The 18997-nt window shown below is 35.5% G+C and overlaps 2 protein-coding genes and 1 pseudogene across 3 annotated transcripts; 2 read left to right on the forward strand and 1 right to left on the reverse strand.

Annotated features, from left to right (window-relative positions):
• The first annotated feature begins 862 nt into the window (after positions 1–862).
• LOC104784103 (MATH domain and coiled-coil domain-containing protein At3g58370 pseudogene) lies at positions 863–1442 on the forward strand (annotated as a pseudogene).
• Positions 1443–2534: 1092 nt separating this feature from the next.
• On the reverse strand, positions 2535–5078 carry LOC104781486 (jasmonate-induced oxygenase 3). Of its 2 annotated transcripts, none has more exons than XM_010506166.2 (3): positions 4498–5078; positions 3761–4097; positions 2535–3023 (listed from the first exon to the last, which is right to left on the reverse strand). In XM_010506166.2, exons 1-3 carry the CDS (start codon positions 5004–5006, stop codon positions 2775–2777), a joined length of 1095 nt encoding a protein of 364 aa, XP_010504468.2. In that variant the 5' UTR covers positions 5007–5078; the 3' UTR covers positions 2535–2774. The 2 variants fall into 2 exon arrangements, with proteins under 2 accessions (XP_010504468.2, XP_010504471.2); XM_010506169.3 differs by lacking the exon at positions 2535–3023 and adding an exon at positions 3297–3469.
• Positions 5079–15022: 9944 nt separating this feature from the next.
• Positions 15023–17663, forward strand: LOC104781487 (zinc finger CCCH domain-containing protein 47). Its single transcript, XM_010506171.3, has 2 exons — positions 15023–15308; positions 15682–17663. Exon 2 carries the CDS (start codon positions 15694–15696, stop codon positions 17437–17439), a length of 1746 nt encoding a protein of 581 aa, XP_010504473.2. The 5' UTR covers positions 15023–15308; positions 15682–15693; the 3' UTR covers positions 17440–17663.
• The last annotated feature ends 1334 nt before the right edge of the window (positions 17664–18997 follow it).

Here is an 18997-nt window from a genome sequence, read left to right on the forward strand (position 1 = left end):
TTCATATGAATTTCTGGTTTGGCTCAATTCAAGGGAGCATGATTGTACCAACTCTAATTTATGGTTTTGTTTGTCTATAATTAGTCTATCTCTAAATAATTTCGCATCGATCTTTCAAAGAAAAAAAAAAATTCCAAATCAGTGAAAGCTTTACTTGACCAGTTCAAATTATTCATGTGGCACATTTTTATTCATGTGGCGTATTTGTATACTTAACAATATGATCCACTTATTGCTACAAGAAGTCGAGACAGTACACGTCCACACACACGAGCACATGCTTGCAACTTTAATTTAAACTGACCAAGTCGCTCTCTCTAATTAATCTCAATATAATCATCAAGTTAAAGATGGAAGAAGACATGTTTGTCTTATCTTCAAGATTAATTTTATATCACGCTATAAACGATTTCGGATAAAATTAACATGATTCTTACCACAATTCACACTTTTAGGATAAGATCATTTTTCATTTTTTGTGAAGGAACCTAAAGAATAAATTATTCATATTTTTTTTGCCCAGCTACCGAACTTACTATTTGTCTCTAAAAACTAATTTAATCGGTATCTATTTTTGAAATATGGTTCTTTTCAATATTCTCCAAAAAAAAAGAAATTTTTTTTTCTAATTTGCTACATATTTTTATTTTTGATAAACATGTGAAGAATTTGTTACATATTTGTTTAGATTCGAGTTTGTCTTTCCATTTTTCTTCTAAGACTTTTTCCTTTTAGCCCAAGACACAAGTAAACACAATCAAATATATATATATAGAGAAAAAAAAGAAACGGGGTTTGATGATATAAGCGAGCGGATCTAGGGTTTCAATTGTTCCGGTTGCGGCTGCAAGAAGTCTTTTCAATGGGGGATCGACTTTATGAGAACCAGTTCACATGGGTGATTAATAATTTCTCTTCTTTGCAATATGATGAGAAGATATATTCTGATGTATTCGTGATCGATGGATGTAATTGGTAAGAAATATACATTGTTTTAGGTATTATAGGGCTTCCATGCATTAACGTTTTCAATGGTTTTTGTGGTTGCAGGCGTGTTGTGGCGACTTTAAAGGGAAATAAATATGATGAGTCTCTGTATCTGTCTCTGGCGGTCCCTGATGCTGAGTCTTTGCCTTTTGGATGGAGAAGACGCGCAGAGTTTTCTTTTACTATAGTGAATCAACTTTCTGAAAAACACTCCGAAGTGCAAGATATCTTTCGTGATTTTACTGAAACAACAGAGGTCTTTTGATTACAATACTCCTGAACGTGGTTGTGCATCCAGTATTCCCCTTGGAAAACTTGATGCCAAATATTGTGGACTTATATTTGATGAACAAGTCAAGATTTTTGGAGAGCTTGATGTTCTTGAAGTTATCTGCAAGTCTGAACCTATCAGCATTGAACTCCATGGGTATGTTCAATCTTCATCGGTATTCTAATCCGGTTGATTAGGATGCTGCACAGGTCGCCTCACAAAAATCCCAAGCACTAATTTGGTTCATGCGCATCTTTCACTGGTATTTATGACAAAATTTGGATTTAAGGTTACGTTGGTTGGTTGGAGAAGAAACTGAATGAGGTCAAACGAAAGAATAAGTGATCGATGCACATCATATCATATATTACTATTATCTCTTTCTTCGTCTTTATTATTAATTTTGTAATCTGTTTTATTTTTCTACTACTTTAATCCAGAATGTGCTTTCCACCGCCTAATAGGGTTTTGCTTCCATTTTGTTGCACTGCTTTTGAAATTCTCTTAACATTGGATGATGTTTTTTTCTTGACTATACGAGTTGTTTTTCTTAACATTGCACCTTTTGTGTTTAGAGGAAATAACAGAGAGGAACAAAAACAAGCGTAGCTTCCAAGTTCCAATACACGAACATCGAAATACACATCGGTTTGTCTCTGATGCTGATTGTTAACAGAGCTGGGTACGGAGAAAGTTCTTGCTAATTTGCACTTACTCAATTCTTTGGAAGATGAAAGTGAAAACTTGCAACGGCACTGCAAGACATGTTCTCTGAGACTGTAAGTGACCCTATCCAATATATAGTTGTTGTTTCTGTTCTGTTGCCTTTGTTCTAATTTGTCCTGTTTTGCATACGATGTGGTGTGCGAGACTACTAAACAGTATCTATATTGCTCATAAACAACTTTGTTTCTGTGTGTGAATCATCATATGTATACTTGAACAGTTGAGTTCCTCGTAGCTCTAGGCTAGCTTGTGATCGTGGCTGTTTCCATGATCATATGTCAGTAGTTTGCTTACAACATATATAGAAATTCGTAAAATTTCCAAGATACTTCTATATTAATTCACCTAATGGAATGGGAAAAGAAAGAGTAATCAAGTCACTCGGAAAGGTAACTCATTTCTCAAAAACTCTTTACAGATCTGGCGTCAAAAGCTTTAACAAAAAGGTTTCTCGCTACAACAGATGCACCAAAAACCGAGAATATTTTACACATATATAAAAAAGACCTCAAATCCACAAAATATGGCATAAACATAAACGTCAGTAATATTTTAAAAACAATATTGTGAATATATTACTTAGCGCACAACCTTTTATCATGTAAAAAAAAACGAACAGAAGAAAAACATGCGTACATCAAACGCATATCCTAAAAACATAATGCAAACCTCCTCATAAAACAACACAATTTATAATACAGTACGTAACAGATAAAAGCATTGCTCTTTATTTATACGACAAGAAAACATGATAAAACACTATAAAAACTTCAAATGTACGCACGTTCTACTATCGAGGGGATTTAAGTTCCTCGATATGACATTTGCTACGTGGTCCTTGCGTACGAATGAATTGACGGTAGCGATTGTATGTGGTGGAGGAGTAGAGAGGTGGTGAGTCTACGGTCACCAGCTCCTTCAACGGCTCGATCGGAACATCGCCCTTTGGGTTGTAGAAGAACGCCAACGACAACCTCTCATTTGCAGGGTTCACGATCACTCTGTGTTCTACGCTGTTGTATATTGAATTGCTCAGCATCTAACCAAAACCAAAATGTTCAACGTTCGTTAAATGATAAATAGGCCGTATAATAGGATTTTACTCTAACAAAGCAAATAAAGTAATAAGTGGCTAAAAATATAACATCAAAATGATTCTTGTTTGACTAGGTCGGCGGTTATGGTTATAGCACGTTTGAAACATGTAAACAATGTGTGAGCTTTGTCTTAGACGTTGAAATTGTTTCTTCCTGTTCCCTTTGGTTTTGTTGGACCTTTTCTTTTTCCTTTAGTAGAGGCACATGTCGAATTAAAGAACGGAAGTGAATATGGCGACGTGGTTTCACCAATACCTTATTGTAGATTTATTTCCAATCAACTTTATATTTTCTTTCCAAAACCCTTTTACCTTTTTTTCTAAAAAGAAAATACAACGAAGAAGAAGAAGAAGAAAGATGCATGCACGTGCTTTATCAAAACTAACAACTTCAAAAAAAAAAAAAAAAAAAAAATAGTAAGTCCCCTCCACGTGATATTACTTTCGTTTCCTTATCATTGATAATTTTTAGTCTAAAATAATGAAGAAACGAAATTAGTAAATTATTATGGAGGAAATCGAATATTATTGGTTAGCTAATGAGTAATGACATAAGTCAAAGCAAACAGCAAATGTATCCAAATTCTTAGTTTGAATTTTGGTTTAATTTTTTTATAGTTAAATAGTTATACATATAAATAAGTAATTAATATGAAAAAGGAACCGAATAAAACAGTCACCTGAATTTGGTCACCAATGTTAACGATGAAAGCATTGGGAGCTGGTTCGACTGTGATCCATGCGTCGTCGGATCCACGAACCTGAAGACTGGCGGCTTGTTCATCCGGCAAGAGAATGGTCAATCCGCCGGGATCAGAGTGCGGAGAGAGACCAAGAGCTAACTCCGGCTGAGGGCATTTTGGGTAATAATTAACCCTTAAACATCCTCCTGATTCCTCTTTACCACCAAACGCAATTTGAAGCCTGTCCTCTCGCAATCCCAAGTTTCTCGATAATATCTTCATCAATTCCTCGCACAATTTCACAAGTTCCTTGCAGTAATCCTCCAATATATCCCTATATAATTCAATGACAAGAAAAACCAAAATTTGAAGATTTCGGTTTTCTTTCTTTTATCTCTTTAAAATATAATTCGAATCAATTTTAAGATATAATAATAGCTCGACTGAACAACTAGCAGTATATTCTTAACATGTGCGTGCGTTATGAATTAATAATCCACTAAAAAAGATGGACTAGTATACGTCGCCTTTAGTTTTCCAAGATGAATATTATATACAGAAAGAGACTTAATTGTAAAATATCTTAGGTTTCATATATTGAGCTTGAAGTGATTAGAGTTACGTGAGTAGGCTAGGAAATTCAATTCTTTTTATTAAAAAGATCCATAAACGTGACGAAATTCCTTTTTATATAATTATAACTAAGTAAGAAGAAATTTTTAAACAAAATATACCGGCAATGAAGAGGCAAGGAAGGCCACTTGGTGTAATCCTTCAAAGACGAAGGTTGGTAGTGAAGAAAATAGTAATCGCTCCAATCAAGAATAGCACCCTTTTCTACGCCTAGTCGGCTTCCATATCCCTCGTAAGTCTTGGGCGAATTAGCATGCATATTTTTTAGCTCCATGGGAAGATGAAAGAACTCTCTCCATGTTGCTTTAGCTTGGTCCATGAGCTGCGGATTCATTCCGTGGTTCACCACTTGGAAAAATCCCCTTTCTCTACAAGCTTCTGAGATATTATCAAGCGTTTTGGCTTGACGAGTTATGTCGTCTGTGTATAAGCCACCTAAGTCAATGATGGGATTGGTGGTGGCCGTGTGAGGGTTGTTTTTGTTGTGAGAGGTTATGTTTGGACGCTGAGATAGAGGCTTGACATAACGGTTTGGTATGGCTCGGAGGTTGCTTTCAGATAAGGATTGGACACGGACTATAGGCTCAGGCCAGTCTTGGATCATGCTCATGGCTTTTGGTTATTAGTTGACAAAGGGAGATAAGGGAGCTGAAAGAGGAGGCTGAGGATGAGTGAAGGAGTACTAATAAGGAAGTCATATATATAGAGAGAAGATAAAACTATAGATGCATGCATTATTCTGGTTTTTTTTAGTAACTTACAAAATATTATGTGAAATAATTAATTATAGTGGTTGCTTTGTAAACCAGTTGAAAAACCGTCTTACTTTCGCCAGAGATGAAGTCTCATCCACTGCAAAAATAAATGATTTTTTTTTTTTTCACATGACTAGAGATTAAAAATTGATGTTACGTGTTTATGTTAATAATTTCCAGAACATATTTACTAACTAAACGAAACTGTTGTTCTTTATTTTTATGAACTCAACGCAAGTTAGTGGTTCACAGTTCGTTTAGACTGACATCATAATAGATATATGATCCGAATCGTCTTATAAATACACTAATGCATGTACCTAATCATTGACTCTCTGTAGTTAAATTCAAGACCGGCACTTCATTTTTGAATAGCTATATCTCGATTACAGACCGGAACCATTGTTTTGTCCTAATAAAATAATAATCAAGTTATAAGTATTATTTGAAATGTTTATGTGGTTCTCTTGATTTTAACTACAGCGAGTCAATGATTAGTGTATCAAACGACAAACGGCCGGGGAGATCTAATGGATAGGATAGATACTTAAAAACCTATCAGTTTATAACCACAGAGAAATAAAAGTATCTCTAGATGATGAGGCCGACGTTAAATCTCGACGCCAATTTTCGAGGGACATTCGTTGAATTTCTCACGTTTTTATATTAGACTATATATATATTTAAAAACACAATGCCAAAAGATAACCACTTGTATAAAATATAGATTTTCGTGCTGTATACATGAAATTCAAATTTCCCACTAAATATAAGACTGCAAATGTTTTTTTTATAGACACTTTTCTCGATTGATTGAGGCTCTAACTATAATTAATTAATCTTGTAGATGTAAAACTGGTTTTGTATTTTGTTAACTGTTGCCTGATTTAACCAAATCTTAATAATTGAAACAAAAAAGTAGAGAGTTGTTGTGAAAGATTTTTAAAAAGCTAAAATCTGGATTGGTAAATTTTAAAAGCAAAATTTGTAATGATTTGAAAAATGTCTACAGATACACTAAAATATAAATTATTTTAATAGAGTTAATTTTTGTAAGCTACTATAAGTTTAGTTTTGGTTTGAAAAAAGAACAAATGAAATCCTCCATTTTATTGCACTACAAGAAAACAACGGTTTTGCGATGGACGAATATGTAGTAAATCCCTCGCAAATCGACAAAAGCAAGGTATTTGCGAGGAAAGTTCGTTCCTCGCAAATCGCTTCTCGCAAATCGGTCAACGTCGCAAATCCTTCGCAACTTTTGCGAGGAAAAAAATTTCCTCGCAAACTAATCGCAAATTGCGAGGACTTGTTTAAAAAGCAATTTCCTCGCAAATGTCGTATCTAGTATTTCTCTCGCAAATTTGTGATGCTTTTGCAATTATGTTTTCCGTCGCAAATAATAATAATGGTATAAAAAAAAATTAAAATTTTCATTTTGGTTAGCTTAATTAGAATTAAACCTATAATTAAAATTAAACCTGTAATTAGAATTAAACCTTATAACTTATACAAATTAAAGCTGTAATTAGAAGTACTAAGTTTTCAAATAACAAAATAAGTTTACAAGGGAGATCAAGTTCTAAGCTGTTCATTACACATTACACATTAAGAGAAAGAGAGTTCATCAGGTTGCTTGGCCGCTGGTAGCTTCTCCGCCGGTTGCTTGGCCGCCAGTAGCTTCTTTGCCGGTTGCCTCTCCGGTGTTTATGTCTCCAACAGCTGTATCTTCTCGGCGAAACCTTGCAGCAAACTCTGGATCTTTCTCTGCAAGATAATCAAAGTATGCATCATAACTATGCATCTTCTATAACTGAGTTGCCTGAGTTGCAAGAACAGCTTCGGCAGCAGCAAGCTTCGCAGCTAGAACAAGTGGATCTTCATCAGGAGGAGGCGGTTGACCAATATGAGCTGAAGATGCTTCTGCTTGCATGTTACCAACCCCATATATCCGGTTCTTTTTCTTCGGAGCAACCTGCCAACAAAACATATACACACCATAAGTGTTTACACAAACATAAACACCATAAGTGTTTACACACATAGTTTACACAAACACAAACATTAACAAAAACAATGAAGCATGTTTTACCTCGGCATAGATTTGGTTCTTCACAGTTACTGATAACCCGCCAGAAGCACTACTCTCCATGTTATCCGCTGATAATAGCTCAGACTCAGCTTCAGCTATCTTTGACGACACTTCATTGAACACCTTCTAAGACAGTCCATCAACAAACGACCCATCAGGTTTCCTATGAGTGTCTTCTAGTACTCGCAGGAAATCAGGTAGTGGCTCACCAGTACTCTCAGACTAAAAACAGAGAAATGAAACAACTATATTACTATATTGTAGATATGATATGAATAATGAACTTGTGTTAAACAGAGATACTTGCAAGCTTTCGTGCTCGGGCTTTAAAGAGGTCTGACCAGAACGGTGCTTATGTATGCCGGTGCCATTAGGATCACTATAGCGAGCATTACGGCTATTGATACTCTTTGCTTCTGATTTTGGTTCACACCAAAACTGGACCAAGCCATCCCATACGGTAGGATCAAGCCACCGCAGCATTGCGTCATTACCTCTCTTCTTCCACTTACCCTTCCACCGAGACACTTGATCACTCATCCGACTCTTCAACTTATTTTCAAACTCAGCTCTAACTCTTCCATTGATGGACACATCCCAGTTATATGTTTGCTTGTAAAGACATAACATGAATCAGAATCAGAATCAGAACAAGAATCAAGTGATAAACAAACAAAATCTGTAATTTAAACACATCAACAATCTGTAACTTACCGCAAAAGTTTCAAACCATCGGTTTACAACCGGACCTGGTGTTTGGGTCCAATTGGCATGAGCTGATTTGAAATCTCTTTCAAAAATGGCCCGGACAGTAGCAGCAACCGAAGAATCCTGGTCAAACCTACAAAACATAAGATAAAAGGAATGATGATCATTGAAAATACAAAACATAAAGATAAACTATAGGTTAGATACATAACATTCTCACCAGAGAGTATCCGGAGGTCGCTTAGGATCCAGTTTTGGTAAGCCAGCACGCCCGGGACTTGCAAGTAACTGTTCCAAAGTGAAAAAAGTTTGAGAGGCAGAAATACTGTTGATACGCGAAGTTGATTGCTGAGGAGGATTCTCATCATGCATCGCCGGAGAGCTTCCATGATTCTCATCATGCATCGCCGGAGAGCTTCCATGAGGATTATCAGCATGCATCGCCGGTGATGTACCTTGAGAAAAAGCGGGAGAAGGTAACCTTCAGGGAGGAACAGAAGCAGAATGTGTCCTTCGAGCAGAGACTGGAGGACTTAACCCTTGAAAAGCAATGAAATTTCTGTAAACGTTTTGGTTTACAGAAACATTTTGGTCTCGAGAAGACATCTGAAAGCAGAAAAAAAAAACTGATTAGAAACACAAAAATTGAATTCCCAATTTCGAAACCCTAAAATCGAATTTAAAACCCCAAATTGAATCATAACCCTAAACCCCAAATTGAATCCCCAATTTTGAAACCCTAAAATCGAATTAAAAACCTAATCGAATCATAACCCTAAACCCCAAATTGAATCCCCAAATTTGAAACCCTAAAATCGAATTAAAAACCCTAATCTAAGCAAACTTTCTAACTATAAAGAGGTAGAAGGGGAGAGGAGGAGACTTACCGGATAAGTGATTCAAAGGAAAAGAGAAAAGAGGAGGAGTAAGGGTCGGAGAAGGTTTCACCGGAAAAGAGAGAGGAGAAGAGGAGAAGAGAACAACCGGAGAAGAGAGAGGAGAAGACAACAACCGGAGAAGAGAGACGAGAAGAGAACAACCGGAGAAGAGAACAACCGGAGAAGAAAGAAATCGGAAGAAGAAGAAGGAAATTAGGGTTTGTCGGCTGGGTTTGAGCTTCGCTCAAACTAGGTTTTTTAGTTATGTAGGAAATTAACGGCGTCGCAATTCCAACGCAAAATTTGCGAGGGATTTGCTACGTTCCCTCGCAAAAGCATCGCAAATATTAATTAATTTAAATTTTTATAATTTAGAGTTTTTGCGAGCAAATTGCAAGGGAACGTAGCAAATCCCTCGCAAAGTCTTTAGGGTTTAGGATTTGCAATTGTCATTAATGCCCTATCTTTGATTATAATTCTTGAATTATATCATTTTAATCATTAATAGTAATGTAATTAGTCTTAAGTGTTTAGGTTCAAGGGTTTAAAGTTTCTATTTGCGAGGGAATTGCTATGTTTTGTGTTGTTTGCGATGGATTTGCGACGAATTTGCTATGGCTCTAGCAAATCAGTCGCAAATTTGTCGCAAATCTTGAATATCTAATTTGCAAAAACCATCAAAATAATTGTAACAAATTAGTCAAATTAACTTTCAAGTATATTATAAGGTCCAATGGTTTCATTATACTCTTTTCTATCATCAAACTTTCCAAAATTATCCAATTTTGCATCTTACTCTAAACATGATGATGTTCTACACTATATCACATATATGTTAATTACATTGAGACAAATATTTGCCAAATTGTCCAATTCTCTAACAATTTTGTGTTGCACTGCTATCTTTGATTAATAGTTTTGGATTCATCTTTTTTAATCATTAATAGTAATGTAATAAGTCTTTAGGGTTTAGGGTTTAGGGTTAAGGGTTTAAAGTTTTTTTTTGCGAGGGAATTGCTATGTTTTGAGTAGTTTGCGATGGATTTGCGACAAATTTGCTATGCGTCTAGCAAATCAATCGCAAATTTGTCGCAAACCTTGAATATATAATTTGTAAAAACCATCAAAATAATGTTAAAAGTTAGTAAATTCACCTTATGAACACATTCAAATGTATTTCAGAAAAATTCTATTAAGTTTTGTAATATTTATAAAAAATTATTATCCTAACTTTCCAATGGATTTGCTATGGCTTTCGCAAATCACTTGCAATTCCATAGCAAATTTGCTATGGAGTATGTTCTCGCAAAATCGTCGCAATATTGCGATGGATTTGCGAGGAAAGGGACCTTCCCAACGAATTTGTCGTAAATGCGTCGCAATTGAGCAGCAGATTTGCGACGGCTGAGTTCGTCGCAAATTTGCGAGGAATGTGCTATGGTTTTTTATTTTCTAGTAAATCCCTAACAAATCTATCGCAAATTTGCGAGAGCTGTACTCCGTCGCAATGTGTCCTCGCAAAAGGCTTGTTTTCTTGTAGTTGTATGATCCACATAAACTAAAAGGAAAAATTGCAAATTGGTTAAGGTGCTTAAGTCCTACGGCATCTGAAGTGCATTTATACATCATAGAACAAACCAGATACACACATTTTAGGTGTGATCATGTTATATTTATATACATAGATATTAGAAAATTGGTTATGATCCTTGAGACGTAGTTATAAATGAAGAAGGTATATATGGGCAGTTAAATGTAACAAACTGAAATTAGTACACTCTTGCGAATCTTGTCGTCCTTGTCATACACTAATACTGATCATATGACAAAAACGTGGGGATTGGTGTTTTTTGCATATACTGCTAACTGCTTCAGTCTTTTGTCAGAAAATCTAGTAGATGGTCATGTAAGTACTTGTTTTGTTGGATATACTGGCTGAAAAATATTACCATAAGCTAGAAACGAAACACGAAGGCCTTTGATCTATCTATCAATTTTCCTTAGTGGAAACCTAAAAACTTACGGTGGATCTTGTCGGAAAAGTCGATGACAGACAACAAAACAAATGGAAGCACCAAAAAGACAAAGAAGATAGAGCAGCAGTCATCGACTTCCAATAGGAATAAGCCACGACACACTGGCTACACAGAAGTTGCGTTCTGATTGGCTACTTGTGATACAATAATGCGTTTGCAGTCATGTGATATCGACTTGTAAAATAATCTGGATTCCGAACTAACGCACTATTGTTGTATTAATTTTACGGTTTATAAGTTTTGGACATTTTACAAAATTATCGAAATTTATAAATTTCTTTTTAAACAAACTAAAGCGTAGATTAGTTTGTCATTTTGGGATATACTAAAATTATTTAAACATCGATCCTAACTAAACTTAGAAAATGACACATGAAATCTGACTTTAAACAATCGAAGGTTTGCCATCTTACCAGCTCGAGACTTGACCTGCTTTTAACGATCAGTAGTAGTTTTATTGCCGTACGAAAAAAAATCTTCTAGAGTGTATTATTATAATCCGAAACAGATTACCGCACATGTCTAATATTTTGCGGATAAAATCATATTTGACGAAGCGAATCAGAAGTGAGATAGAGAAAGATAGCATTAGATCATCGCACCAGTTGTATACGCAACTTCAAGACAATTCTTTATCAGAAAAAAAAGAACTCTTTAAGACATGAAGTGAAGTATATTGGGGGGAACTAATTTGGCACGTGCCGTAAATGCTGTGGACCATTTATTCAACAATTTTGATAACATCGATTATCATAGCGGAAAGACATGAAACATATCGTCATCTCAGTATAGTAATAGTGGACGTCTTTTTTGGAAATCCATATATTTAGTGGTTTCTGAGTCATTTTCTGTAGCTAGTTCAAGATTCAATAACCAAACTATATAATATAAAATTAGTTTTGTTCTACTTTCCTAAGTCATTGCGTCATGTCGGCCAACTTCGTTTTATTGCTTCTCTTTCTTCTTTCTTAAGAACCGATCCATTTCTCTATTTTAGCAAAAAGCTCACAATAATACAATAATTATCTAATATTATAAAGAGAGATTATCAAAAGAAAAATACCTAATATAAGAAAGAAGTTATTATAGTCCTAAACGTTTAAGTTTTAACATTCGAGCCAGTTTGTAAATATGCAAAATCGTAAAACCGATAATAAACTCGTTTACCCTGACCAGATCTAGATCAAAACCATATATTGTACTTTGTACATATATATATAATCATTAATCATAAACGTTTAACAAATCGAGCCGGTTTAACAATCCAAATATTCCCCAAAATCAGTATTAATTAAACATAAGGTTAGCTAGCCTGGCCAAAACCAAAAAAACCAATTTTTTTTTTTTTTTACTTAACTTTGAATAATATGTTATACCAAGTTACCAACTACATATGTCTACAGTACCGCTTTGTATCATTAGTTACACCTATATAAGTGCTTAATACCATTTTGTACCAATCATATATTTTAAAGTTTGGTTTTTTTTTTGGTATAAAATATAGATATATTTTTTTTTTTTAAGATTTTGATTGGTTACATAGACATTTTTTTTTGGTCAACTGATTTATATTAATAATTTGGTGATAGGATACCCTTTACTTACAAACACTTACATGAAGCTTTCCCGAAACCAAAAAACAGAGTCCAGACCCACAATTAGCCTACTCCTACATTAGCCAAAACCAGTTGAGAAAACTTGTTACATAGGCATAATGGTGATGATTGATGTTGTAAGGAGTTTTGAGACGAGAAATAAAAAAAATATGTTCGAAATTTAGAAAAGGTACGTAAGAGAGAAGGTGGTAACACTTATACCATTTCAAATTCATCAGCAAACATTGTACAACCATTTGTACGTACGATCCATTTCACAAGAGAAAAAAAAAATGCCACATACTTTTACCTCCTGAGAGATTCATTATAATTTGTATCACCCCAAGACAAATTAGAGCTTAGCATATATACAGATCACCGTAAGATCATCAGTCCAAGCACATTTATATAACCCTCGTACTTGGGGCTTCAATTAGAAACTAATCTTTTTTTTCAGTGAACTAATTTGTCTGTGGATAGACTGGGCCGAAGTTGCAGCAAAAAACTAGTTAGGCCTCATTAGAAACCTGCCCAACAAATTTACTCGTGTGTATTTAAGGGTCACTCAAAAATCCCGACAAACTTATATCGATTTTTAAAGTTGAGAAATTTGGTTGCAAAATTCTTGATACTATATATGTATAGAGAGAGGAGAAGCCCACGTGTTACTATAAAACTAGGGCTTCCGAATCGTTACGACGTACTGAAGAAAAAATTAGACAGATAGTATAACGAAAACTTTAGTGTAAAAATGCAATTATTGATAACTCAACTGGTATACTAAGCTACTAGCTGGTTTTTCAAAACATTGATAATTTTCAAAGTCATAGGTTCAGATACCGGCAACTGAGAATGAACTTATTATTTTAACATTGTTTTCTACATGGTTCGGAAGTAGTTTTTTTTTTCTAAAGAAATAAAAATACATCATATCGTCATTGGTACGATCCATCAAAATATCAAATTATATCGGTTTCGACAAACTTCTTTGAATGAAAAATACCTACTGCATTTGATAAGCAACGTATCAATAAGATGAAATTAAAAGTAATTCATATGAGTTTAAACTTCGCTCTTTACCTGATGTTGACCTCCTTTGTAACTGTTGATTTAGTTAGCAAAACGATTCAATCTATTCATTATTTGTCCATATTATATACTGACGTACGATGTACTTTTTAGCCATTTAGTAGTCTTTTGTGATAAAACAAGTGGTAATATGAAATAACCAAAAAAAAGAAAACGAATAGTACATGAGGCATGAGGGTATCCACTATCCACGAGCTTTTGCAAGGTCCAAAATAAACAAAAAGATACTGGCCTTCGTGATCACTTATCATATTTAATATAATTTCATACCCTATCTTCTATTAACATCGTTAGTATTCACAGTCCGCTTTTCATAAAGATAATAATACATATATATATAATCGTGTGGTTTTTCTAGATAACATACATGTAGTATAATGGACATCTCCATCATAATAATTGTATGTTTTTTTTTTGTTTGAAGTCCAAATTTTGACTTAGCGGAAAAAAAAAACTGTGGAAAATTCATATGGAGGAAACAAATCCAATAATTGGAAGATTTGCATAAGAAATAATTTGTTATTAATGAGTTTGACCCCAAAACGCAGTCTAAGTTAGTTTTTTTGACTCTTCAACCAACCAACTTCCATATACTACATAATATGACACAGTACAATATTACCCCCAAACTCCAAGTTGATGAAAATCTATAGATTCCCTACAGTCATGATTGCATTAACAAATAAAAGAATACTTATAAATAATAACAATCATGTTTTGTGTGATCAATTACTATTAAAAATACTAAAGTTGAAGAAAGATAGGGGTTGTGTTAATTTGTTTAATAATGAATGGCAAAATAAAGTAAAGGGCAAATGAAATAGAGAGAGGGCAGCCAAAGTGAAAGACAATTTTGTCGCCCACCCAAAGGGAAAGAAGATATTAGAGAACGCGTCCTTGACTCTCTCTCTCTCTATAATTTTTTTTAATAATCACTGATTATTAATTTGGGTTTGGCTTCGGATTTTGATGGAAATAGACAGCTTAATTATAAAACTCGAAGAGCTGAATGAAGCAAGTGGTAGAAGAGTTGACTGGTACAAGTCTCTTTCACGTGCTCTTGAAAAGCGCGTGCTAGTTGTGTTGTGTGTGTGTGGTGGTGGATCTATCATACACACGCGTGTTCAAGGGTTACCGCCGTAACCGGTTAGTTTTTGAGTTAACTACTACTCAAGTAGTGTGTGTCTCATCAACTCTTTATCACTCCCTCAACTCCAAAATTTACCATTTCTCCATCCACAAATACAAAAACTGTGCTCCCTTAATCACACCAAGAAATTGTCATAGATTGACGTACTAAAATTAACTGATTCTCATGTCAGTTGTCCCAAAAATAAACGGATTTTAGAGTAGTAGTAGTAGTAGTAGAATAGTCAGCAGAAGAGCGACAAAGGCTCACCGTTGAAAGTTTTGGTTTCTACTTTTTTGACTTTTTGACCTTATAAAACCATATTATATGTCGAAGAAAACAACAAAGAAAAGTATTAATTACTATTATAAAATAAAACAATCATGAATAATAAAAATAAAAGAAGAAGACCAAAGAGAGAAGAGAGAAAGAGGAAGAAAGAGCGAACCTTCCTTCATCGTGAAACACCTTTTTTAAAGAATCCTCCACAGACACACTCCATTCTTCTTCTTTAAAAACAAACCCCAAAACCCCACTTGTGTTTCTCCATCATCACCCTCATTCTCTCTCAATCCAACAAAAAAAAAAACAAACCAAAAGCTTCCAACTTTCTTCTCAATTTCATTCCAGGTTTGTCCCCTTCCTTCTCCCTGTGGAAAATCTCCAGTTTCGTTTTATTTCAATGGTCTAATTCGGTTACCAAGTCTTGCTATTTCTTACAATACTCTGTCTGGTCTCTTACCTAGTTAACTTGATTTGTCTTTGACTTCCTTTTTTTGGTTAACTAATTTTCAACGGAGAAGAGTAGAAACGGTCGTATGCTTGTCTTAGTAGAAAAGTCCTTTCCTTTTTTCATTCATATATCCGCTAAAATTGCGGACATCAAAATCTGCATATAAGAAGAGAGAATCTTAGAATATGGAAAAAGTTACAAACAAAAGAAAGTTACCTTTATATTCTTCTCTAATATCAGTTTCTCATCATCAATTACTTTTCTTTACAGGATACTTTTATTATGTGTAGTGGACCAAAGAGCAATCTCTGCTCTTCAAGAACCTTAACTGAAATCGAATCAAGACAAAAGAAAGAAGATACAATGGTTCTCCTCGAATTCGCTGCCTGTGATGATCTCGACTCGTTCAAGAGAGATGTTGAAGAGAAAGGGCTTGATTTGGATGAGTCAGGGTTATGGTATTGTAGACGGGTCGGGTCTAAGAAGATGGGTTTTGAAGAAAGAACGCCTTTGATGGTTGCAGCTATGTATGGAAGCGTAAAGGTTTTGTCTTTCATTGTTTCCACTGGTAAATCTGATGTGAACAGAGCTTGTGGTGAAGAGAGAGTCACTGCGCTTCATTGTGCTGTTGCTGGCTGTTGTGTGAATTTGGTTGAAGTCATCAACGTCTTGGTTGATGCTTCTGCTTTGGTTAACTCTGTTGATGCTAATGGGAACCAACCTTTGGATGTGTTTGTTCGGGTTTCGAGATTCGTGGCTAGTCCGAGGAGGAAGGCTGTTGAGTTGTTGCTGAGAGGAGGCCGTGTTAGCGGTTTGATCGATGAGGCGGTTGAAGAAGAGATCAAGATTGTGTCCAAGTATCCAGCTGATGTGTCTTTACCTGATATTAACGAAGGGGTTTATGGAAGTGATGAGTTTAGGATGTATAGCTTTAAGGTTAAGCCTTGTTCGAGGGCTTATTCGCATGATTGGACTGAGTGTGCTTTTGTTCATCCGGGAGAGAACGCGAGGAGGAGAGATCCGAGGAAGTATCCTTACACGTGTGTCCCTTGTCCCGAGTTCCGTAAAGGGTCATGCCCTAAAGGAGATTCTTGTGAGTATGCTCACGGTGTTTTCGAGTCGTGGCTTCACCCTGCTCAGTATAAAACCAGGCTTTGTAAAGATGAGACGGGTTGTGCAAGGAGAGTTTGTTTCTTTGCGCATAAACGTGAAGAGATGAGACCTGTTAATGCTTCAACTGGCTCTGCTGTAGCTCAGTCTCCGTTTAGCAGCGTGGAGATGATGATGCCTGGTTTGTCTCCTCTTGCATATACGTCAGGAGTTTCGACTCCTCCAGTGTCTCCAATGGCTAATGGTGTTCCTTCATCTCCAAGAAACTCATGGCAGAACAGAGTCAATACTCTTACTCCACCGGCTTTGCAGCTCAATGGTGGAAGCAGGTTGAAGTCCACACTGAGCGCTAGAGATATCGATATGGAGATGGAGATGGAACTGAGACTCCGCGGTTTTGGCAACAATGTGGAAGAGAGTTTCGGGTCTTATGTTTCCTCTCCAAGTAGGAATTCTCAGATGAGTCAAAACATGAACCAACATTATCCGTCTTCCCCGGTAAGGCAACAGCCTTCTCACCACGGGTTTGACTCTTCAGCAGCTGCTGCGGTTGCAGTGATGAAAGCAAGATCATCTGCCTTTGCGAAACGCAGCTTGAGTTTCAAACCGGCAACTACTCAAGCATCACAACAGTCTAATCTCTCTGATTGGGGATCTCCAAACGGGAAGCTCGAATGGGGAATGAAAGGAGAGGAGCTTAATAAGATGAGAAGAAGTGTTTCCTTTGGAATCCATGGGAACAACAACAATAACAATAACGTAGCAAGAGATTACAGGGACGAGCCAGATGTGTCATGGGTTAACTCTTTGGTTAAAGACAGTGTGGTGTCGGAGAGAAGCTTTGGGATGAACGAGAGGGTTCGGATTATGTCGTGGGCTGAGCAAATGTACAGAGAGAAGGTGCAGACTGTGGCGTAAACCACACAAAAATATGGTTTTATATATTGCCATTGTGCCATCTCTGCAAAATTTTAATTCTTTAATTTTTGTGACTTTCTTTATACAGTAGTTGTTACTGTTAGTATATGGTTTGTACTTTGTAGTCACTATGACAAGAAAAGATAGAAGCTAATTGGATTAGTTTCTATATTCGTTGTTTTTTTTTTGTTGCATCCTCAAGGATTTTTTCTTGTTTCTGAGCACTCCACTTCATGCAAAGATACCAAATAGAGAAGCAAATAAACAAGCACAACGCCACCTCAATTACGCTCAATGGGATTCAAAACAGGCTTTAAGCTCTTGATTGGCTTCAGCCTTCAGAATAAATCAATTGTAGTCTATACCAAATAAATCGATGCCTAGTTGCCTACAATGGCGAAGAAGTCTTATTTTATCATTTTATGAGATATGTGTGAAAGGAAACTATAAGGAGATGTCAAAGATGTTATGGGACGCACGTGTGCCTGAGACACATCACTACGCAGGTAGAAAAGTTGAAGTAAAATCATTATTATACAAAATAAAGGTGTGGAGTACGTATGATATCCGATGTGTATCTGACTCACTCATACTAACAAAATACAAAGGTTTGGGTTGGGTTACTTTGGCTTTGGTTCAAAGCAAAAGGATTCAAATATTGAACTAACAACTAAAGCCAAAATGGAGTCGTAATAAAGTATACAAAATCTACATATACATGTAGAGAAGTTGATGGATATATATATATGATTGGTAATGGTTGGTGCCGGATACATATTATAGATTTATAGGTGTATGTATGTGTTTTATGAGATTCCTTAGCCTTTACTTTTCTGAAACAGAAAGCATCATATATATATTTTATTTTTCCTTTAACTTTGCAAATGTAAACTATATATATTTTATTTTCTCTTAACGAACACGGATGCTTCATCCTCAACATGAAATGGGAAACATGATTGTTACAGAAAACGAAAGACTAGTTTCTTTCCCTAATTCGAAAGATTAGTTTGGTGCTAATCTAGTACTGGATTGGTGATTAGCTGGAGTAAAATTGTGCTTAACATAAAAGAAATATATGTGAATGTATCACAACAAGTTTTGAGACAACAACAGATGGTAGCACTAGTTTGGACTTTGGATTAAGACGCAAGATACCGATTGCTTTAAACAAATGGTCTTGGATCAATTAGTTATTCACTTCAGAAATATAATACTTACAATTAAAATGTAGGAGGGGAAGCTTCATATGCTTTTTTGGTGGAATGTTACATGCACCATGAATCTCTAAGATTTCCAATTTCCTCAAATATTTGAGGCTTTTAACATGAAGAATCTGAACCATCCATCCGGATCTTATGTGTTCCAGGATGAACTGCTCACCTCTGAAATGTGATCAACAATTTACAAATTTTCTAATAAATTTGATGATGTAACAGATAAAAAATAGACGAAATGAAGTTTCTCATTCTTAATAGTGAGTAGTGACCAGTTTAAACTTCAGATCCAAATGAAGAAAAGATGACTCCGGTTCAAACCTTCCACCTAGATATGTAGA

Source organism: Camelina sativa, chromosome 4 (assembly GCF_030686135.1).
Source record: "Camelina sativa cultivar CO46 ecotype springtype chromosome 4, ASM3068613v1".
Lineage (NCBI taxonomy): Eukaryota > Viridiplantae > Streptophyta > Magnoliopsida > Brassicales > Brassicaceae > Camelina > Camelina sativa.

Bases quoted from the DNA above. Each gene is read 5' to 3' on its own strand.
- LOC104781486 (XM_010506166.2), bottom strand. From the start codon at position 5,006: ATGAGCATGATCCAAGACTGGCCTGAGCCTATAGTCCGTGTCCAATCC. The intron at 4,098-4,497 runs GTATATTTTGTT...TGAATTATATAG, and splicing joins TCCTTGCCTCTTCATTGCCG to GGATATATTGGAGGATTACT. The intron at 3,024-3,760 runs GTGACTGTTTTA...GGTTTTGGTTAG, and splicing joins ACATTGGTGACCAAATTCAG to ATGCTGAGCAATTCAATATA.
- LOC104781487 (XM_010506171.3), top strand. From the start codon at position 15,694: ATGTGTAGTGGACCAAAGAGCAATCTCTGCTCTTCAAGAACCTTAACT.